This window comes from Macrobrachium rosenbergii, chromosome 24 (genome assembly GCF_040412425.1).
Source record: "Macrobrachium rosenbergii isolate ZJJX-2024 chromosome 24, ASM4041242v1, whole genome shotgun sequence".
Classification (NCBI taxonomy): domain Eukaryota; kingdom Metazoa; phylum Arthropoda; class Malacostraca; order Decapoda; family Palaemonidae; genus Macrobrachium; species Macrobrachium rosenbergii.
Window position 1 is genome coordinate 18112621 of NC_089764.1, and position 25812 is coordinate 18138432.

At 36.0% G+C, this 25812-nt stretch overlaps 1 protein-coding gene across 2 annotated transcripts in view; it reads right to left on the reverse strand.

Moving 5' to 3' along the window:
• The window catches only part of ss (spineless), a 483824-nt gene that overhangs the window by 283953 nt on the left and 174059 nt on the right, over positions 1-25812 (reverse strand). For both annotated transcript variants that reach the window (XM_067126243.1, XM_067126244.1), the window contains exon 2: positions 10904-11094. In XM_067126243.1, the coding sequence (XP_066982344.1) occupies positions 10904-11094 (191 nt within the window). The remainder of the gene's footprint in view (positions 1-10903; positions 11095-25812) is intronic.

Sequence of the window (25812 nt, forward strand, 5' to 3'; positions counted from 1 at the left end):
CATCCCTCTCCCTTCCTCCCCCCTTCCCCTCACCCCCTTCTTTTCCCCTTCTGCTTCAATTACTTCCACCGTTTATATTGTTAAAGCACTGAGCAACTGAGGGTGAGGAAGGATAGTAACCTCTCTCTCTCTCTCTCTCTCTCTCTCTCTCTCTCTCTCTCTCTCTCTCTCTCTCTCTCTCTCTCTCAATGACGCCGCCATCCCGCGATTAGCATTATGTTATTTGCTCTAACAGTGACAACACGAATCCTTTGTTTGTTGCCCCTGTGTAGTTTGCCGGCGGTTACAAACAATTTCTCCTTCCTCTAGAGAGAAATGTCCCTGCGCTGACCTTTCTATTATTATTTTATTTTTTATTTTTGCATATTTTCACGCATTCTCGTAGTTGTGATGGATGGTTGACTGGGTAATACCAATATCATCACAGTTATTATTATTATTTGAGATTTCACAATTTGCTCTGTGAAATAATTGCGCTTTTTATATTCAACCAGAGTAAGAAATTGCGATGGATTAACATCGATAAATCCGGAGGGTCTTCAAATAATTAATGGATTTTGTATCAGTTATTATTCCTTTCTTTAACGAAACTTTATTAACATGGACTAATTATATTCAGAGAAATAAAAACGCTATACAAATGTACAGTCACGTTACTTTCAGCATAAGCATTATAGTACAGTACCTTTTACTATCCTGGAGGTAGACAAATATTTTCTATTGGTAAATTCTAATCCTGACCCCCACCAAGTTGTTGACCAGGACACTGGCCGAATGTATGAATAAACACGTTACGAATAAATACAAAAATCAAATAATAACGAAACACCAAAATGGCAGACAGAAAATTTAGAGGGAAACATTTTAAGTTTGTGACAGATCCGTATATCTTTTCTCTAAGCTTCTTTCACTTAAATTGCTAATACTGCATTTTTTATTTTCTTTTCATTGCCTTATTTTCTATTATAACAACCATTACGCAGTGAAATGAATACGTTTTATTTTTCATGATATAATTGTAACAATATTTTCCGTATCCGAAACCCCAGTTGTTTATCTGATAATAATATAAAATGTTGCATAACTTATAATGAACCTAAGCTGTTGATGAGGCTGTATAATGCATTAATTAGGATAATACACTCGCAATTAAGATTATTTTCCTTGTGTTCAGATTGACAGTTATTAACTTCGGCTGAGAGAGAGAGAGAGAGAGAGAGAGAGAGAGAGAGAGAGAGAGAGATCCCACGAAAGCAGTCGAAATTACGACATGACCAGTGACTTGTATTTTGTGGACAACAAGCTATTATTTAATTGTTTAAAAGTTACAAGTAGCCAGCCACAGGATGTGAGAAATTGTGTGGGTTGGTAAAATTGTACAAGTATTTACATCCACGTCTCTCTGTTATTATCATTATCATCATTATTCACAATCCCCCATACATTCCGGCATTTAACTTGCTCTTTTTGTTTCGATTCTCTAATGGAATGTTTTTATTCTTTGTTTTTTCTTTTGACATGTACGGATTCCCTGTTGTTATTTTATTGCTTCCCTAAAGCTCTATTAAGTGGTTCCCACTGTTTGGAAATAACTTGTCACCGTTCTTTGGTAATTTTCAGAGTAAAGAAACTAACGAACAGAAACTGGGCGTAGGACCTTTTCTGTTCCCCCGCCCCCCCAAAAAAAAATGAATCACGCTTAAATGACACAAATGAAAACAGTAACCAGTGATAAAAGTGTCCTAATTTTGATTTAGTGTCTGGACATTGAATGAACATCCAGACCTTTGGCAAACAAGATTCGTCCTAATCTGGGTAAATTTTCCCTGGATTTCTGATTGAACCAACTTAACTCTGATGTTAAGCACCATATTATCCTTTCAGGCTCTTTAGGTTGAGGTAGTAAGGTACCTTTCCAGTTCTTCATCCTTTCGGCAGGGTTCGTGTTTCATTGCTTGGGCCTTTTTTTATTTTAAATTTAGATCAGGGGAATAAGTTGCTTTTCCCTCAGTCTTTCACATAAAACTATAATTATTTTCTTTTAATTCCAAGACCGTTAAAACGAGCAGTTTAATATCGTTTATATATAGCTGGAGTTTCTTCTGCTCAATCGAGTTTTCTGTAGAATCGCTACAGCGTATAATCAAGGCCACCGAAAATGGATCTAACTTTCGGTGGTTTCGGTATTAGTGCTATATGAGCCGCGGCCCATGAAACTTGAACCACGGCCCGGTGGTGGCTTATCCTTTATAGTTGCCAGAAGCACGATTATGGCTAAGTTTAACCTTAAATAAAATAAAAAAGACTAGTGATGCTAGGGGGCTGCAATTTGGAGTGTTTGAAGACTGGAGGGTGGATGACCAACATACAAATTTGCAGCCCTCTAGCCTCAGTAATTTTTAAGATCTATGGGAGGATAGAAAAAGCGCGGACAGAAAAAAGTGCGGACAGAATAAAGTGCGGACGGACAGACAAAGCCGGCACAATAGCTTTCTTTTACAGAAAACTAAAAAATGGGGAAATCAATAAGAACAACCAGTACTAAATCAAAAAGGAAACGAACGGACGCTCAAATTGAAAGAACTCAGTCTCCAGTTTATATAACCCTTACAGCTCGTTCGTCCATCACACAGGCCTTCTCGCAAATAGAAGCCTTCACACCCTATTCAGGCTACAAAGAGAACAATCTCGTATTAACGAAATCACTCTCTAGATCATAAACAGGGCGCGAACCACAAACCTTGGACTGGGAATGTTAACATTCTCATTTTCTAGTAGCAAGGTAATCTTAACATTCTTATTTTCTAGTAGTAAGTTGATGTTAACATTCTCATTTTCTAGTAGTAACTTAATGTTAACATTCTCATTTTGTAGCAGTAAGTTATATTAACTGAAGATTCAATTCAACCAGTATTAACCTACAGACGCAAGTTTCAACCGATTTTATAATGAATCAAATATCCTACAGTATGGAAACGTTTACGGAAAGACTGACTCACAGAGATAATAATAATAATAATAATAATAATAATAATAATAATAATAATAATAATAATAATAATAATAATAATAATAATAAATATTATTATTATTATTATTATTATTATTATTATTATTATTACAACACATTCGACGCCAACTCCCGCTAAAAGAACAAGCAAAATCTGCTTGCACAAGCACCAGTCAAGCAGAAAGACTTTCAGAAGAGCAGCAGATTCGTGCGAATGCACTTGCCAGAAACAATTTGATGTATAAAGTACGCGCAAATGCACTCTGTACTAGCAACGTACCGGATATAAAAATAAAAACAATTTGGAGTCATCTGTACAAATAAACCAGTTACACACATCGTGAAACGGGCGGAGAGAGAGAGAGAGAGAGAGAGAGAGAGAGAGAGAGAGAGAGAGAGAGAGAGAGAGTGCGTGCGTGCGTGTGTGCGTGCTACGAAGCATGTGCTGCAATACATCTGGCTCATGTGATCAAGATAAGACTTTGGGCAGGATGGCCCGGGGGGGAGGGGGCGGGGGGGCGGATTTAATAGTTCATAGTAGTGGGCGAATGAAAGGGATACAAAAAAAAGGATAGGGAAGGATACAGAAGGGGGATACAGGAAGGGAGAGGGACTGGAGGGTTGGGGTGAGGGAAGGGGAGAACCTTGAGATTGGTATGTGTTGGGGAGATGTTGGTGGTGGCGGGCTATTGTTGGGGGTTGTTGGGGGTGGCAGTTGGTAATACGTTTTCCAATGACAAATATAGAAGCCTATCAATCCCTTTATCTGTGAGTAATGACAAATAGATAAACGTCAACTGACAAAGACGGGTTTATTGTTTTCCCGGTGATAGTACCGCACGCTCTTTTTTTATTTTTATTTTTAATCCCCTTCCTTCCAACCTGAGACTAATTTCCATATATATATATATATATATATATATATATATATATATATATATATAATATATATAATATATTTATATATATATATATATATATATATATATATAAAATATATATATATATATATATATATATATATATATATATATATATATATATATATATATACAGTATATATATATATATGTGTGTGTGTGTGGCTGTGTGTGCGCTTCCGTGTGGAAAATATAATTGTATATACTTTTGTACATGATTTGATGAAGATGACTTGATAACTCGGTAGAAAAGTCTCTTCTCGTTTCAAAACAAAAGCTATGAAAAAAACTGACTGCCGTCATTGCTCTAAGCATTGCCTACTGAATGAATCGAGGACGAAATTAGTGTGCAAAAAACTTCCTACATCTTCACATAGCCAGAAGGGCAAGGAAGATGGATGGATCTGTACCGTGGCAAAGTAACAAAAATAGTTGTTCATCGAAGTCTAGGAAAGGAAGCTATATCAAAATTTTTCTCCTCTAATGGGAGGAACAACACGAATACGGAGAGATAGATTACGATGTGTCAGTGATATATAGCCTACCTAGGAATCTAAAGTCACAAAAATGAACAAAGAAAAACGAGTTCTTAAAAGTTACTTCTGAGAGATATATGCCTGGGAAGACGACGTCGGTGAATAAGACGGACTTTCATCAGCATGGGTTGGATGGCGGTTGAGATAAGACGGAATGACAGGATCAGGGAGCATGGCGGTGGTAGTGGCCGGCCTTTTGGTAGCAACCAACTTGATGTGAATGGCCTCAATTGGCCCACAGCCGCTCAACAATTGAGTTAATCTGGCCCACAACTGGACAAGGAGAGTAGGAAGAAACAACGAGGGAGACAGAGAGGGTACTTGAAGGACACCACGACAACCTCTGGACGCGTTCTTTATGACTCACTTACTTGAAACGTCGACGGCACATCATGTTCTTTATTGCCTTGTTTAGGAGGAGGAGTTGTCTTATTCTGCAAGGTGGAAGGGATGCCTTCCTGCACGCGGATACTTGCTGTTCTCGAACCACTGCGGAAAGAATGCTTAAGAGACATTTCTAAAAATCAGATCTCAAACCTCCGCCACACTCTTGAGTCGTTATCCAAGGTTAACGAATTGGCTTTGCTTCCCGAAATGTTCGATTTTCGAGGTCCTAAAGGGTGGAAGAAGGGACTCTTTCATTTTTTTGTGTCGTTCTCATACCCCAAGTCTCTGGGATTTTACGAAGAATCTTGTTTTCAAGGGAAACGTCTCATTTCGGCTGAAGGACCCCTCAGGCTACAGACGCTTTCTGAGAATAACTCTTACATCTGCATATTTTCTAACAATAGCCCTACACTGGCGTATTTTTGTGCTTTATTCTTTATTTGTATTCATTCTAAGAAAGACGGCCATGTCTGCATGTTTTCAAGAATAACTGTGTTTTTAGATTTATTAGAATAAGTATCTTCATTCAGTATTCTCTCAGTGATACATCTCTTGTCATTTCAAATTTTTGTTACTGGTCGATACGAGCATAAGTCTTGAGACCAACGCTTGTGTTTCCTTCTCATTTTATGTCGAATCTACATTCAAGTAAAGCAAAAACACTTATCCGGTCGAATATACCTAACATACTCGTAACAATGAAGTGTTCACACGTAAATCGACTTTTAAAGGAAAGATTTTTCTAATATATATATATATATATATATATATATATATATATATATATATATATATATATATATATATATATATATATATATATATATATATATATATATATATATATATATATATATATATATATTTATATATGTATGTATATATATATATAAATATATATATAAATAAATATATATATATATATATATATATATATATATATATATATATATATATATATATATGTATATATATAAATAAACATATATAATATATATGTATATATATGTATACGTATATATAAGTATGTATGTATGCATATTTTAGCCCATTACGTGTTGCTAAACAGCTAACAAAAATGTATGAAAAGGAATATATAAATTTAAGTAAAGGAGCCACACGCGCGCGCGCGCACAGGATATGTTTCTGCAGTTAAAGGTGTGTAAGGGATCGAAACTATCCTAACATTTATCAAGCACTGGATTGAAAGGAAAACGCACTACGAGTTTTCCGTACGTGACTGCTGAAAGAGAGAGAGAGAGAGAGAGAGAGAGAGAGAGAGAGAGAGAGAGAGAGAGAGAGAGAGAGAGATGAACCATGGGTAAAAGTTACAAACAAATACCACTGTCAAGTCGCCGACATCTGAACTCTGCAATAACTGAATGGTAGCTACATCACTGCCAGTGTAAGAGCAATTATATATATATATATATATATATATATATATATATATATATATATATATATATATATATATATATATATATAATCAGTCTTAACAGAAGTTCTAATATTGATATTATTATTATGGTATGATAAAAGTCTATAACCAACAAGTAAAAAATATGCCGAAGTTTCTTCGGCGCAATCGAGTTTTCTGCACAGCGCATAATCATGCCACCGAAAATAGATCTATCTTTCGGTCGTCTCGGTATAATGCTGTATGGGCCGCGGCCCATGAAACTTACAGCCACGGCCCGGTGGTAGCCTGTCCTTTAACGTTGCCAGACGCACGATCGTGGCTAACTTTAACCTTAAATAAGATAAAAACTTCTGAGGCTAGGGGCTGCAATTTGGTATGTTTGATGATTGGATTTTGGATGCAACGAATCCTTACATAATTACAGGAACAATGTTGGTGAATCCGTATTTAACTCCTATGTAGGAACAGTACTAATGAATTCGTATTTGAAAATCCGCATAAAATTACAGGAACAATACTGGTGAATCTGTATTTAATTACAGGAACAGCGCTGGTGGATCCGTATTTAATTGCAGGAACAGTACTACTGAATCCATATTTAATTACAGGAACAGTGCTGGTGAATCCGTACATAATTACAGAAACAACGTTGGTGAATCCGTATTTAATTACTGTATAGGAACAGCACTGATGAGTCCGTATTCGACTACAGGAACAGTGCTGGTGAATCCCGCAGAATCCGTAATTGCAGGAACAGTACTGGTGCATCCGTATTTTACAGAAACAGTAATTACAAAATTGCCGGGAATAGTACTGGTGAATCCGTATTGAATTACAGGAACAGTACTGGTGGATATTTAATTACAGGAACAGTACTGGTGAATCCGTATAAAATTACAGGAACAGTACTAGTGCATCCGTATTTAATTACAGGAACAGTGCTGGTGAATCCGTATAAAATTACGGGAATAGTACTGGTGAATCCGTATTTAATTACAGGAACAGTACTGGTGAATCCGTATTTAATTACAGGAGCAGTACTGGTGAATCCGTATTTAATTACTGTATAGGAACAGTACTGATGAATCCGTATTCAGTTACAGGAACAGTGCTGGTGAATCCGTATAAAATTACGGGAATAGTACTGGTGATTCCGTATTTAATTACAGGAACAGTGCTGGTGAATCCATATTTAATTACAGGAGCAATACTGGTGAATCAGTATATAATCACAGATACAATACTCATGTCCACATCTTTATATTACGTATGATGTTATCTAATTCTTCAACTACACATCATACATTCTTCAGAGCAACTCCCATTAACATCCTAATGCAGCGCATCAAACCCAAATTCCACCCGTTTATATTTTTCTCCAAATCTCATTGGCCAGTCGTAATAGCCAATGATCACATCTGCATCCAAATCTTTCATTGTGATATCTGCGGGGAGTGAAAGAGCATCCCCAGAGAGGCGACCAATGGCAAGAGAGTTTTTGTCTCCACATCCACCAATGAGCTGTGAGGATCGTCCCCCCGACCACGGGGTCCTCAATTCTCCTCCGGAAATCTCAGCCAATGACATTTCCTGAAATTAATTAACCTCTTTTCTCTTACACTTTCCTTTTGTTTCTTCGCGCTGTTAACTTATTCCTTTGTTTTCTTGAGACGAGGATTTGTTTTATGCGATGTGTTTGCATCTCTCGAGTTCCTCCGAATGAATTTCATTTGGTTGAAAAAGCTTCCCCTCAAGATCGCTTTCAGCGGTGTCAGCTAAGCTGCTTCCGAAAATGGATGGCGACTCTGGCTAGGGTTTAAAACTTGCTCTCCTTTTTACGGTGAAATTTAAAGAAGATGAGCTAAGGTCAACGAAATGTCTTTTACTGCAAACACTGACGTGTACGATAGAATAAAGGAACGGTATAAAATATTTTAGGATTCTTTTGGTACAAAATCCAGACTCCCATCCGGAGATCTTGAATAAGTTAGCGTCCATTGGTAACCATGGCAACAAAGACCCCCAGTGAGGAAGGGGAGAGAGAGAGAGAGAGAGAGAGAGAGAGAGAGAGAGAGAGAGAGAGAGAGAGAGGGGACCGACAAAGAACCCCCAGAAAGAAAGAGGGAAAGAGAGGAAGAGGAAAAGAAGGCGAGCTCGCGCGTGCGACTAGGAGAGAGAGAGAGAGAGAGAGAGAGAGAGAGAGAGAGAGAGAGAGAGTGGGGGGGGGGGGGAGAGAAGAGAAGGAAGGAGAAAGAACGAAAATAATAACAGCGCCAAACAAAAGACAATTGTCCGAGTTGTCAATAGACGAGACGGTGAAATGAGGAAGAGGCTATTGTTCGGCTCCCTTTTTGATTTCACACATATCTCACCACCGAGTCAAACATTAATCAATAAATCTCAGATGATATCACAGAGAGAGAGAGAGAGAGAGAGAGAGAGAGAGAGAGAGAGAGAGAGAGAGAGAGAGTTGCCCCTCCACAAATCGAGAGGGGTCTAGAATGGAAGAGAAGGAGTGGAAGAGAAAAAAAAAACTGAGGAGGGATGAGGGGTCCGGACGGGAAATGAGAGACGTGGAAGGAAAGAATAAAAAGAAGGATAAGTAAAAACAAACCAAGCGGATGGAGAGAGAGAGAGAGAGAGAGAGAGAGAGAGAGAGAGAGAGAGAGAGAGAGAAGAAGAAAAGAAAAGAACCAAACGAATGGAGAGAGAGAGAGAGAGAGAGAGAGAGAGATAGAGAGGTGAAGAAGAAAAGAACCAAACGGATGGAGAGGAGAGAGAGAGAGAGAGAGAGAGAGAGAGAGAGAGAGAGAGAGAGAGAGGCAGCGAAGAATGGTTTAGGGAGGTAGGCAGTAGACGACGGCACAGACCTGGGATAGTAGTAGCGGTAATCAATAGAAGCGGAAACCAAGTTGATGAAGCACCAGCATCGGACCCCGTTAAGGCGTTCGATGCCTTTGCCGAGGGACATTCAGTCTTATTTATGGGCGATGCTTCGAATCCGTCGCTTCTTCGGAACGAACCCGCTCGAACGAATCGTCGTCCGCAGGAGGCGGATTCGATCCCGGGAGGGGCGACCCGCCTCTCCGAATGACAGGGTCTTAAAATAAATGCACTCGTTATAGGAATATAAAAGAGGGGAGTTTTGAAGGATGAGGGGAAAGAGGAGAGATATGTGAGGGGTTCCCATAAAATGGCCGACCGTCCGGAGACTACATTAGAGCCACACTTATTACGCGTAATGGCTTGAACTGAGTCGAAAGTCGATCGAGTGTTGATGATGATAATTTTGGGTTTGCTTTCCTGGTAAAATAAAGAAAACTTTATTTAGGGCTTAGTTTTCTTTCGATCGTCATTCCATTTGTGTATATCTATCTATATATATATATATATATATATATATATATATATATATATATATATATATATATAATATATATATATATATATATATATAATTTATATATGTGTATATATACATATATATGTGCATATATACATACATATATATAATAAACACATGCACATACATATATATATGTGTGTGTGTTTTGTATGTATACACACGTACACACAAAGTCTTCTGTATTGAATACTGGTACCAAAATGTCGATAAAAATGACAGTAAATAATAAAGGAAAATAAATTAAATATTCTGAATGTATTCAAGATTGCAAAGAAACGATTTTCGTGTTTTCTCTTCATAGAATATCTAGTAAAGATAGTGCTTAACGAAAAGTCAATTTAAACAACGCTGGCAACAGAGTAGAGAGAGAGAGAGAGAGAGAGAGAGAGAGAGAGAGAGAGAGAGAGAGAGAGAGAGAGAGAGAGAGAGGTATCAACCAATCACAGCCTTACCTTGAAAATAGCGAGAGAGAGAGAGAGAGAGAGAGAGAGAGAGAGAGAGAGAGAGAGAGAGAGAGAGAGAGAGAGAGAGAGGGGGATCAACCTATCGTAGCCTTACCCTGAAAGTATCTAGCGAGAGAGAGAGAGAGAGAGAGAGAGAGAGAGAGAGAGAGAGAGAGAGAGAGATAGAGGAGGATCAATCCACCGCAGCCTTACCTTGAGAGAGAGAGAGAGAGAGAGAGAGAGAGAGAGAGAGAGAGAGAGAGAGAGAGAGAGAGAGAGAGGAACGGTATCAACCAATCGCAGTCTTACCTTGAAAACAGAAGAGAGAGAGAGAGAGAGAGAGAGAGAGAGAGAGAGAGAGAGGAGGGAGGATCAACCCATCGCAGCCTTACCTTGAAAATATCTAGAGAGAGAGAGAGAGAGAGAGAGAGAGAGAGAGAGAGAGAGAGAGAGAGAAGAATGGTATCAACCAATCGCAGTCTTACCTTGAAAATAGCGAGAGAGAGAGAGAGAGAGAGAGAGAGAGAGAGAGAGAGAGAGAGAGAGAGGGGGGGGAAGGGATCAACCTATCGTAACCTTACCTAGCGAAGAGTATCTAGAGAGAGAGAGAGAGAGAGAGAGAGAGAGAGAGGATCAACCCATCGCAGCCTTACCTTGAAAGAGAGAGAGAGAGGAATGGTATCAACCAATCGCAGCCTTACCTTGACAACAGCGAGAGAGAGAGAGAGAGAGAGAGAGAGAGAGAGAGAGAGAGAGGGCCAACCCATCGTAGCCTTACCTTGAAAATAACTCTTTGTCCTGAGGTAGGAGACGGAGAGCCTCAGTATGGAGAGTCTGTCTAACTTGGACAGAATGTTCTGTTCGAAGGGCAAGAGGCTCGCTAGCGTGTCCAACTCGGCATTGAGGCGCTCTCGGTGCCTCTTCGAAGGGTTGCTCTTTGTCTGTCCGTCCTTTGGCTGAGGCTTTATGCTGAAAAGACAAGAAAAAAACATGGAATCATTTCGGTGAAAGTGAGGCACAGAAGAGATTGTTTCATGTGGGTTGATTTTAGCTACAAATTCTTGTTCGATTTGAGTATATGTAAGACCCAGAAGGAATCGTTTTATGTAGGGAGACTTAATTTACAAATTCTTGTTTGATTTGAGTATATGTAAGACCCAGAAGGAATTGTTTTATAGAGGCTGACTTAATTTACAAGTTCTTGTTTGATTTGAGTATATGTAAGACCCAGAAGGAATCGTTTTATAGAGGTTGATTTCATTTACAAGTTCTTGTTTGATCTGAGAGTATGCAAGACTAGGAAGGAATCGTTTTATGCAGGTTGATTTAATTTACAAATTGTTGTTTGATTTGAATATATGTAAGACCCAGAAGGAATCGTTTTATGAGGTTGATTTCAGTTACAAATTCTTGTTTGATTGAGATTTAAAGACTAGGAAGGAATTTTTATGCAGGTTGATTTCAGTTAAAAATTTGATTCGAGAATATGTAAGACCCAGAAGGAGTTATTTTATAGAGGCTGATTTCATTTACAAATTCTTGTTTGATTTGAGTATATGTAGGACCCGAAAGGAACCGTTTTATGTCGGCTGATTACAGCTACAAATTCTTGTTTGATTCAAGTATATGTGAGACTCGCAAGGAATCGTTTTATGCAGTTTGATTTCAGTTAAAAATTCTTGTTTGATTCAAGAACATGCAAGACCCGGAAGGAAAAATTGTCTAGAGACTGATTTCCGTGTCAACTTCTTATTTGATTTAATATGGTTTATGAAAATTAGGTTATAAACCCAATCACTAGGGCACTTTCGGCCATTCATTACCTAAGAAAGTGAAATGAGGGAGTTAGAGTGGATGGACAACAAGATGGGAAAAATGAAATGGGAGCCGAGGTCAAGTAAAAAAACTTAAAAGTGGGTTTAGCTAGGTGCCGAAGTGACGCTCCTAACAACCTTTGGTAATGCTTACAGTGCACCACTTAAGGTGCGCTGATGGCACTACTTCCCTACTGGGAGAAATTCATGTTGCAGCATTAACTTTAATCAGCTCCGAAAGTGTATCGTCATTTTTTTTTGAAACTAATTATGCATATAATATAAAAAAAATATAAAATATAAAATATAAAATATAAAATATAAAATATAAAATATAAAATAAGTAAATACATCCATTCACACGAATGCCAGAATCATACGAAAATTTTGGAGAATGAAAATAATCATAAATAATAAATTAAATTTACCAGAAACTGAACTTGTGAAATGAATAATTTAATGGCTTAAATAAATCTGAAAAAAGTGTAAAAATAATTTTTATGGGAGTTCAGTAAAAATTACATCCTAATGATAACTTCCAAAGAAAATAAATGTTTGGAGTGGTAAATAAATCTCGGCACGCAGTCAAACAGAAGCTGTTTTCTGTCAAAAATCACCAATAATTTCAAGCGCGGATACACATTGTCGACCATAAGTGTTACCGTTACCTTATGCTTACGGGAGATTACTGACAGCAAATCTCATAGCTATCAGTGATAACAAGAACCTTAATTGCACCACCAACGGATAATGTTATAATAATAGCAGTACGTTTTCAGAGACCGTTGAATACGTTCCTTGAGTTAAATGGTTTTTCAGAGAGAGTGCAAATGTTTCGTCATATTTCAATGTCATTTATGGATTTCTCCTCCATGTCCCCACAAATATATATATATATATATATATATATATATATATATATATATATATATATATATATATATATATATATATATATATATATATATATATATATATATATCCCGTCATCAGTATCTTGCACGAACTGAATTTTAATTATCAATAATTTTTTTATTATTATGGCTTTTGTAATGATATATTCCTACAACCGGCAACAGCTGTTGCTGTTGCAGTAACTACTGCTGTATTACACGAGAACAGCATAAATGGCAGTATTCAGCACTCAAACTAAAGTAAAAAAAAAAAAAAAATTATCAAATTATAGGACATTTTCATCCTGGGGAAACAACGTCTAAAGTTTCAATAAGCCGTTAAAATATCCTTTGAAATGAATTCAAGAGCTAAACCAAACACCTGAGTTCAACACACAAAAATGTTTTACTCCTTTAGAGAAGACCAACTTATCTAGAACATCACATCCACTATGTAAAAAAAAAGAAAAGAAAATAAAAAGAACAGCATGAGACCCAGACCAGAATTAAATGAAAGGAGAACGAAAGAGGAGCGGAGAACTGGGGGGAGGGGGAGGGGTCAAGAAAGAAAACGTATGAAAGCAATATAAGAAACGACATCCGCTGCATTCTCGTCCTAGGGAAGAAAATATTGCAACCTCTTGATAAGGCAGATAAAACGAGGTATACATTATGGGCCTTATTATACCTCTGGCAGCGCACCGCGGCTTCCAAGGAGGACACACGCTGGCCAGAATATTCCAAAAGTGTCAACGGCGAAGGGCAATTCCTTAGCTCCGAAACATGCAGCTCTTTTCCCTCCCTCCTCCTCTTCTGCCTCCTCCTCCTCCTCCTCCTCCTCCTCCTTAAAAAAAGAGTCTCATGGATGCTGTTGCAAATGTTGCACATCGAGGAAAATAGGATTCCTTCTTTTATTTCGGAGAAAAATATGAAAAACAGATATCTGTCTGCACGGCTGTGGGCTCGTTGTCGTAAAGGAAGGAGGCGTCTTATTTAAGGCGAGTTCATAATACGATTTTGCGTGATAATTTGTTTGGGCCATCTTGCATAAATGTGATGAATAAATAAGTAGGAGAAATAGTATTTGAATGAAATAAAAAAAAATTATTTCGTAATCACTGATGTACTTTTGATATATAAATGCTCATATTTCACAAAAACTTTGTCTTTATTAATCATCAAAGTTTCACAGTAACTGGTACAGTTCTAAGCTATCTCTACCGATAATACATCAACAACGACTATACTACAACAAAAAACTATCACTATCAGATTGTATACGCTGTCAAAATTGTTATTGTTATCTGAAATGATTAATTTCTCACGCACTGAGCTTATTCCATTCAGCTGACTCTGTTTAATTTTCATTTTATTGCATTTACCTTCTTTTGTTTATTTATCCATACATTTATAAGAATTTTCTGACTTTGCAGATGAAAACTTCAAAATAATAATATATTACTGAGAACAATTTAAGAGTCTTGGTTAGAAAACATTATTCTCTTAGGCAAAATACAAAGCTAATGCATTAAATGAAAATTCAATACCAACAGAAGCAATGATTTGAATTCTAAGATGGAATTTTGAGTAAACTGAAGCGGTATTGATTTCAAATACCAGATGAAAACAATTTTAGAATAAAGAATTCTTTAAATAATTAAGGATACAAATTACCTTTAAATCAAGGTCACTGATTGTTAGCAGAGAACAATGTTACGCTTGCCAGAAGAGCTTTATTATAAATTCTGATCATAAATAGAAAACTAGAATCCAGAGATAATCATTTGAAACTTACTAACAGACGAATTCTGAATTCATCAAAATGTAATCCTGAAAATGACATATGAAACTGGTCAAGATGTAATGATATCAATTACAGATGAAATTGTAAAAGTAAGTTCTATTTACTACAAGAGATGATGAGGTTGACAAGCTGTTAAAACTCACTCTACTTGAAGGTTAGATATTTAAATGGAAATTTTTTTTTAAAATTGTGACAAGTTAAAAACAAGCCATTTGAATAGGGAGAAATGGATGAGCCTTAATTTGTCAGATTAATTAAGATTTACCTCCATGGAAAATATAGTTCATTGTGACCACCATCAACCTCCTTTATCAGCTGACTAAAAATCTAGGATATTTTGTCTGCACAAATGCATAACTAAACCTAAGTTTTCAACTGGTTGTTGCCAAGTAGGTAGAGACATGCAGAGAGCCAGGGAGGTTCACTAAACAGATGGTGAGCAAGTGAATGTTTGGAGAGATGTAGGGACAATAAAGAAAAGGAGAGAGAGAGAGAGAGAGAGAGAGAGAGAGAGAGAGAGAGAGAGAGAGAGAGAGAGAGAGAGAGAGAATATGACAAGGGCACGCAGTACATCAAGCAAAAGTGGTGGTTTGAGCCTTGCTCGTAAATCTCGTTACATATTATGAGATCACTCTACCATACAGAGACAGCAAAGGATCCCGAGATCTTGCCACTGATTAAGAGAGAGAGAGAGAAAATTATACCAACAATATAATAATAATTGTAAGTAATATGTCAGAATAATAAAAAAAAAAAGTAAATACCTCCACATACCTCTCTCTTGAATATTACGCAATTGATCTTGTACAAGTTACACAGGAGAGTACAATGACCGACGTTAATGTTGAAATAGTGTTAAGAAATCAAAGGCTTATAGTAGAGTGCTTTCTTGGTATTTATTTAATCGACAAAAACTGGTATTCATGTACCTGGCTACTGACTACCAACATGGACATTAGCAAGCACGTTTGCACTCTTACGACCTTACTGGTGTCCGCTTTCAAATCTCCTTTCTCATTCCATATAATTACCGGCACATTCATTTGTCTACGAATGCACCAACATTTGCAGATGAAGGCTTTTGTGCGTATATATACACATTATATATATACGAATATATATATATATATATATATATATATATATATATATATATATATATATATATATAAGATACACCAAAATAAAAATAGCAAGAGCGTGCGCTCTCGCCCACTTGACCTAATTTATTATTCATAGAGTTTTCAGCAACGGTTCGTCTCCGACGCATTATCTCATCTGTATCCATCCGCCTCCACACCTAAATCGTCAGGACGTAAATATATTATAAAGAAAACATAGTGTCACAAGGCTTGAATTAAATAATCTCTTTATCTGCTCCCATCGCGCCGCTGATGAAGACAGACGTGACACTTCTTCGGTTTAAGAAATCAAGTATGCGCATACTGATGTATGCATATGATAAGAAAAAAAATCACGTGTATGGGTCCATGGGTATGTATGTAAATGGGGACATATTTGAATTTATATACTATATATGTATTATATACACATATATGTATATATATGTATATATATATATATATATATATATATATATATATATATATATATATATATGTGTGTGTGTGTGTGTGTGTAATTGTAATACCCACAATGCCCTCTTAACTTCTCGAATTCTTTGCTCTTTTATTGTACGTATACACCTACACGCACTTACATACAAGCAGGCACACACACACAAACATATATATATATATATATATATATATATATATATATATATATATATATATATATATATATATATAAGCATTTATTGTACATATACACGTACAACACACACATACGTGCACACACAGAGATATATATATATATACATAATACACACACAAATATATATATATATATATATATATATATATATATATATATATATATATATATATATATATATATATATATATATCTGATGCTTACCCCACTATGGTTTTTTGTACCTAAATCCATTCGAATATAGCTCTCGACCACTTACCCACTGTATACAACCGCCTTTCAGGAGTTTCTTTATTAAACGTCGAACCCCATTGGGTTCGATCGTTAACGCTCATGCCTCAAGAGCTAGAATTTTTTTCAATTTCTTGTATTTCTCTTTGATATTCCTTGTATTCTTAGTTCTTCCAAAGGATGGTTACTCGTCAGCAAAGAAACGTACATTAGCATATTTCTTTTAATCTGGTTTCTTTCACTAATCATACTGGTTTTACACCATTAGTTTGTTTTCTTAAGAATGTGAAAATTATATTCATGAAATATGATTTTTTGTACATGTAATAAGAGAGAGAGAGAGAGAGAGAGAGAGAGAGAGAGAGAGAGAGAGAGAGAGAGAGAGAATTATCTTATGAATACCTTATGAATAGTTTCAATCTGTTGGGAATTTTATAAAAAAGTGAACAATTTGAAGGGACACTGTTCACTCACGTCTTTTCTCTCTCTCTCTCTCTCTCTCTCTCTCTCTCTCTCTCTCTCTCTCTCTTCCCCAATCCCAGCGGCAACCCACCAAAGTCAACTCACTAATTAAGCACCTGAACCACTGCTTACGTCAACAGAGGCGTACTGTGTTATTTGAGGGCGTGGATCGAACGCTAATTATTCAGCTGTGAGTTAAACGTACTTCCACTTGCGCTATGACGCCAAAAAGAGAGAAAGAGAAAAAAGAAAAAAAAGACGAAATGCAAGTCACTTCACGGAAAAAAAAACACATTTACCGAAAAGAAAACAAAAGTATTGCAAAAACTACCAAAAAAAAAAAAAAAAATTGTTTTCGTATTCTCCTTGAACGTTCAGACAAAATTTATAGGACACACACACACAACACACAAACTGGCCTTCACAGGACATCAAAGGGAGAAGTGATGAATTGTGTGACCAGCCGTATCCCACAATGATATCATTACTTCTATTTATCACAGTGATAATAATAACAATAAACTAACAAAACTGAAATAACAACAACAACAACAACAATATTTCTCCGCTTCCTTCACACCTCTTTGCAACAGTGACACCCGCAGCCACGAAACTATTATTATGTACTTACTCATCTTCCCTCTGCTATCACGTTTTAGAAATCTCCACCCACTGGCGCCAACATTTGCGGTCAAAATCCCTTTTCGCTGTTACAGTATCTCATACACGGCTACTTTCCTGCGCGCAATGCGAAAATTTATAATTGCGTATAATTTAGCATCATTATTTCTGTCAGCTAACCCCGGCCACAGCCACGTACAATTATATATATATATAAAACTGTACGTGGTTATATATAAATATAAATATATATATATAATATATATATAATAATATATAAATATATATATATATAAATTATACGTGATTATATATAAATATAAATATATATATATATATATATATATATATATATATATATATATATATATATATATATATATATATATATAACATATATATTTATATATATATATATTACATAACAGAATTTTATACATTTACATGGATTTCGTAATTTAATCAATACGTAAGAGCGTGATATTCACAGCAACATAGATTCTTACAACCAATGAACGCTCAACAATACTCAGTTATGTTCCGAAGCTTTTAACTTTTTTTTTTTTTTTTGTAGCTCTGACCTTATCTTTTTTCCTCGTGAACCTAAAAAAAAAAAGTGTTGTTACATTCTTCATACAAAATTATGCTTTGAACAATATCGATTTCATGTGGGTAATTAATAATTGTAAAATGGGAAAAAATAACGCACTCGTTTAGAAAAAAAGTACACAAATAACTAATAAATAATGCTATGCAAATTTATAGGAGCCAGTTAAAGGCTTCCTCAAAGCTAAGCCGGTTCCAGCTGCCAATAGTAATAAGAATCGTGATAATAATAATGATAATACGGTTATGTATAAAATTCAATGTCTTTCCTTATTTTTTTTTTTTTTTTCAGTGTGTAGCTAAGCTAGTCTGCGGGTAATAAACTTAACGTTTAACTATTACAAAATCTAAAATAAGAAACTGCAGGACATCTAGCAATTGCTAAATTACTAAAATAGTGCAGCTATATGTTTGAATAATAAAGCAACGGAATTACCTAGAAAGGTGAAACTTTTCAATAATCCAGAAATAATAATAATAATAATAATAATAATAATAATAATAATAATAATAATTAGATAATAATAGATATGTTTCGAAGTCACACACGATACGTATATATGTAAATGTATATATATATATATATATATATATATATATATATATATATATATATATATATATATATATGTATGTATGTGTGTGTGTGTGCGTCTGTGTATGTATGTACATTTGTATATTTGTATATCTATTATACGAATGTGTATGTGAATTCAACAAACCTCTCATCATTTAAGCTGCCATAACATTAACATGTTTAAAACGTTGATTCAAATGATACGAATAAGGAAATCAGTAATGATAATATACACAAAGAAAATCAACAGCCTCAACGACTGAATGGTGCGGAACAACGACAGACAAAGTCCGTTCATTTAAAATTTCAAATTGCTGAACAGTTCTCTCTCCGACAGGAGAATTAAAACGTTAAAATACAAATCCCCGTAGGGAGGTAGCGCCGTCAGTGCACCTCACGGGGTGTACTGTGGGCATTACTAAAGGCTCTTTGTAGTGTCTCTTCGGCCCCTAGCTGCAACCCCTGTCATTCCTTTTACTGTAACTCCATTCATTATCTTTCTTCCATCCTGCTATCCACCCTCTCCTAACAATTACTTCATAGTGCAACTGTGAGGTTTTCCTCCTGTTACACCTTTCAAATCTACCTACTCTCAGTTTCCTTTCCAGCTCTGAATGACCTCACAGGTCCCAGTGCTTGGCCTTTGGCCTAACCTCTGTATTCCATTCCATTCCATTCCATTCCATTCAGTCAGAATACAAATAAAGCGTTAGTAATGGAAACGTCAATTCTTTAACACCAGATTTCAACCCCGATATCGAGTGAGTGACTGTTCAGCCAATACGAGGGTAACAATCACTACGTAGATAAATGAATGAATCTGAATGCTGAAAAGAAAAGAGTGTATACACCCATTTTCTAAATGGATGAATGAACTTAAGCAGTAAAAGGAAACATGAGTTGAATCAATAGATGGACAAGTGAACTAAAGAGCAACCGCCTGAATAACAGTGAGTGAATGAGTAAGTTTACATATATTGAGAAAAGAGACAACAGAATGCCTAAGAAATTCAAATTCTCTCTGTGTGTAACAGACAGAATGTTCACGAAAACTCGATTCTGTCAACAAAAAGCTGGCGATGTACAACATGAAGTCTTAACATTGATTTGTCATAAATTACTTTTTATTAGAAGAAAAGGAAGCTGATCTCTTCTCTCTCTCTCTCTCTCTCTCTCTCTCTCTCTCTCTAATGATTGTGTGAGGTTAGAATAAATTTTAATCTTAATATCTGAAGCCACTGCATATGAAGCCTACAGTCTTCTGTGTGCGCATTTTATCCACATATGAAGCTTTGTATAGCATATAGAAATACTATTACTACTACTACTACTACTGTTCCTGCTACTAATGCTATTACTACTATTGCCATCACTTCTACTTTAAATACTTTGCCATTGTTACTAACACGTCGTAGCCTTCTTGAACAGATCAACACAAATGAATGCATAATTAAGCACATCACAAGCGCATGGGACAAAAACTTCCTTCAGGCCAGAGTGCCTCGGCAAAATATTGATGACTTTCGATACCTGGATCTAAGTGAAGAAGACAAATGTCTTTGATCAAGTATTCCTCGCTTCATTCATAAGGTTTTCTCTTTCTTACAACTCCTCTTCGGCGCATGCAAAGCACCGCAAAATATATATGCGTCAGACACGGAACGCTAACGAAGGAAATCAATGAAGAAGCCAGTGCCCCTCTGCGGATTATAAGTCTGCTCTTACACCTTGATAAACTGTCAGAAATTCACGCGTGAGCGCTGAAGCGGGTTGTATAATGAGTGACGAATGGTTGAAAGATTATTTCAGCGAATAAAACAATGAATCGAATTATGGAATAAAGACTCGAATATAAACTAATCAATGAAAAAATCGTACAATAAATTAAGTTGATCAAATCATTAGTAAATAAGATACATAACTCAATAGACCAGATTAACGGAGACGGAAGAGTCTACAAGCTCATGAATGTTTGAATGATGCCTTAGCTCTTCCTCAAAATAAAATAAAAAACAAAAAACAAAGATGCAGATAAGCAAATAAGCATACGTAGGTGTGTTACCAGAGGCGGCACTATGAAAAGTTCTTTTCTGACACTGGTTAGAGTTCATTCACCAGCAGGTCAATAACATATGTAGTAGTGGGGTGTACAATTTCTGTTTACTTAAATACACACACACACGCACACACACACACACATATATATATATCTTCTTCTTCTTTTAACGTGCTTTTTCTATTCCCATTTTTTGTATGGGGTAAGCACGATGCCTTCTTTTGAAGGACTTTTGATTTGGCTTTGGGGTAGACCTGTGGTCTCGATCATACATCGCTTAGGCCCGGTATATATTTCATGTATATATATATAATTTTCTTATCAATACATCAATACTAGAACACAGGACAAAATTTATAATAGGAACGAGTAGAGAATACTAAAAACAACTGTCAAAGTAACAAGGGCATATGGGAATAAAATGTGTAATTACAAAGAAAAAACGAATTCATTTAATGGAGAAAAACAGTCTCAGATATGGGAACCACGTGAACTGGTATATCAGGAGAGAAATCATGCAAGATGAAATATGGAGGAAAAAAAGAAAAGTAAGCGAATAAAGAGGAATAACAAGTAGTAAGGAAATGGTTCTTCTTTAGAATTCAGAGAGATCTCTGAAATTCCGAGAATAAGAAGAGGTAAGGAAAAGCTCATCTAAAAGACGAATTCCTCAAGTCCCCAAAGGAGCAAAAAGGACGAAAAGGAGTAAGGAAGGAAGGAGGGAGGGAAGAGAGGAAGTAAACAAGCAAACAGGTGAGGAAGAACCCATCTGAAGATGAGACCTCAGAAGTTCCAAAAAGGTAAGGAAAAAGAAGTGAGGTAAGGAAGCTTGTGCAGAGGAGATCTCTCTCTCTAGCCTAGAGAGGAGGAGGAGGAGGAGGAGGAGGAGGAGGAGGAAGGGGAGGAGGAGGAGGAGGAGGAGGATGCCGTCCACCGAGCGTATCTAATGAGCTCTCTCGGCTGTCTCTGGAACAGAGGCCAGGTGGTGAATTTCCCCCGATCGAGTGGTCTGTTAGGAAACCGGCGCTCACATAAATTAACCCAACCGATGTTTAGCGTCTTTAATGGGCGAGTTTTTAGGGAAGTGTCGTCATGCCATGCCAGCCAATTAGGCGGATTTCTCGTAATGCTTATGGTTTTACCGATTTGAATATTGACGGATGGAAGGTGCTGCTGGACCTTTGGGAAAAAAAAAAAAAAATGACAAAATGCTGGAAAACAGGTAAATACAGATTGTGCAGTGAAGGGAAGATGAAGGGTCTAGTGTAACTGCATTAATGTACTGAACTTTTAGAATATTTTCAAAGATGTAATTTCAAAAAGGGAAAGATTGCACAGGCTGACGTAAAGCTAAAAAGTACCGGTTGGGGAGGTGTAACAAGACGAGTTAAAGAACGGAATGCACAAAACTGACGTCAGATATCAGTATTCAGCATGAATTACTCCCCGAAGGAAGACGCAATTACTTTTATTTGCCCTTCGAACGCTTCTGGGGATCTTATCCAGGGTTTAATTTGCGTCTGACGAAAATGCAAATGATATGCAAGTAGGTAAGCGATAGCGCCATTTAACAAGCCGATCTCTCCTCCTCAAAAAACCATCCGGCTCGTAATCGGCGCTCGGCACACGGCAGTGATATAGCGATCAAGGTCTTTTTTTTTTTATTTATGAAGGAGAAGAAGAAAAAGATGAAGAAGAGGAGAAGATGGGGTTAAATGATTATGTCGAATAAAGATTGCAAATAGGATAAAAAAAAAAGTTTTTCTTGAAATTCAAACTGGAGATTGTTGTATACATATATATATATAAACATATATATATATATATATATATATATATATATATATATATATATATATATATACATTTATAATATATATATATATATATATATATATATATATATATATGTATATATATATATCTATATATATAATTTATATATGTGTATATATATATATATATATATATATATATATATATATATATATATATATATATATATATATATATATATATATATATATATATATGTATATATACTGTATATATTTTTCCGGATAAAACGCAACCAAGCCGATGATAGCATGACTACTCTAGCAAAGCGTCTGTTTAAGGAATTAAACAGAAGAGCAGAGTTCCACATCCTTGAGTTGAACGCTCGACTTTGCAATGCCCAGTCCCCATATGCCCTGTCTATGGGCAATCGAAGCCTATTTCCTGTCGAGTACAGCAAGGCCGTTGACGGGGAAGACGGCGCACCATCCTTCAAACCATTATTATCATGACTATGATTATCATCATCATCATCATCATCATCATCATCACTATCCTCGCTACCATTTGCCACAGAACGCAATTTACGATCGGCATTCCCATCTGCCGCTGGTAAACCTGTTTGTTTTATTGTACTTGTCTCCATTCGTCAGATACGAAAACACCTGCATACATCTGTCCTGGACAGCTGGACACGTTTCCACGCCGCTGACCGTGAGATTAATACTAACGAGTTCAACAGCGACGGGGGTGGGGAAGGGAAATGCCGATGATAAAAGTAGAAAATCAACAACAATAATAATAGCCCTGGACTAATTTAATGGTTATTTTCTCGTACCCACATCGCTGCATTTACAAATTGGCTAGTTAGAAACTGGTAGCACATAACATTATATATATGTATAATAATATGTGTGTAGCGTGTGTATGCATGCATGCGCGTGTGTATTTATATGAATCCTCTATCACGAGAATAACAACATGATACGCAATATAGGCAGAATTTACGGCCACGAGTAAACTGTAACAGCGGGAACATTACTTATTATAAATATATATATATATATATATATATATATATATATATATATATATATATATATATATATATATATATATATATATATATATATATATATATAATACAGTCATTGTAATAGCCACAATGTCCTCTTAACTTTCTCGAATTCTTCGCGCTTAAGATCCAAGTGCAAGAAATATGAAGAAATTCTGATGTGCAGTAGCGGAAACGAACTCAAAAAGCGCGATGAATTCGAGAAAGTTAAAGAGAGCATTATGGCTATTACAATTACATATGTATCTGGTAAAAAGTGACCAGTAGATTCTACATATGTATATATATATATAGGCTATATATATATATATATATATATATATATATATATATATATATATATATATATATATATATATATATATATATATATATATATATATATATATATATATATATATAGAGAGATATAGAGAGAGAGAGAGAGAGAGAGAGAGAGAGAGAGAGAGAGAGAGAGAGAGAGACGTGTTTGTGCGTTGTTACATAAACATGACCACTGATATTTCATTATTTTCTTTTAGATTTTTCGATTTTTTTTGTAGAGTTTAACCGTTATATTATTAATTCCCTGAATTCAGGCTGAAGTCAAAGGTGCGCTTGTATTCTGTAATTTTTATTTCCTCTAATTTTGTGGTAAACTCGTTTCGATAATCATTCTGAATCATGCGTATATAATTTCGGGGAAAATCAGTTGTTATAAGTAAATTACAGATTAACACTTCGGTATGGGCATGCCTAGTCATTTTAACGCGACAACTATATAATTAGAATACTATATTTCTATCTATGTTCTTCTTTATGTTAGTGTAAATTTGAAGTAACGACCGATACAAAATTATTATTTCAACCATGACCTAAAATATTAGGCCACAGGGACACTTTTAACTGAAATCACGAATGTTATCCGCTTCAAATAATGATTATAAGTTGTTAAAAACTATTAATTTCACGTCTCTGCTTCAGCTATCAGTCAAGAGAAATAATTCTCAGGTTAAAACAGACGTTTCGCAGCACTTTGTTGGCTAGTTTTCCATTCTAAATAAAAATACATCTTCTTACATCCTAACCAAAGTACGTGGACCCCGTAGTTAAGAGAAGCAGCTGCGATTTGAAACCGGAAATAGAAAATAAGAGAGAGATAGGCAAATGATAAAGCAGGGCAAGAATGAGGGAAACAAATCCACACTCACTACCGGATGAGCTTTGCAAGAACAGGTTCATTAGTATTCAGGAAAGGAAGCGAATGCATAAAATCACGCCGCCTCCTTTTCCGTCTCGTTACTTATTGGCTGCGGCTTAAGAGACGTCCTTCAGGAATCCGGGTGATTATCTAGTAAAGCATCTCTCACATATTATTCGTTCGTCCCAGTGACATGGCAAAAAAAAAAATTCACTATGACTTTTAAAGAAATTTTATTCAAAGGTTCGACTTCTGTTTTTAGCTAAAATAAGATTTAAAGACTAGTCATCTTATTTTTCTTAAAGTTTTATGTATATTTGCCTAAGTTCTTGAGGCCAGTTTGCAAATCTACACTCGGATAAAACGTGGGATGAAAATATGGACATGATTAGACGGCAAAAAGAAACAAGTAAAAATTGCGCCGTAGAAACTTCGGCGCAATTTTTCTGTACACCGTATAATGCTGTATTAGCCGCGGCCCATGAAACCTTCAGCCACGGCCCGGTGGTGGCCTGCCCTGTAGCGTTGCCAGACGCACGATCATGCCTAAATTTAACCTTAAATAAAATAAAAACTACTGAGGCTAGAGGGCTGCAATTTGGTAAGTTTGATGATTGGAGGGTGGATGATCAACATACCAATTTGCAGCCCTCTAGCCTCAGTAGTTTTTAAGATCTGAGGGCGGACAGAAAAAGTGTAGACAGAAAAAGTGCGGATGGACAGACAAAGCCATCTCAATAGTTTTCTTTTACAGAAAACTAAAATGGAGTTATCTAATTGTAATTATGTTAATATAAAGAGCCCTTTCAAATTAGG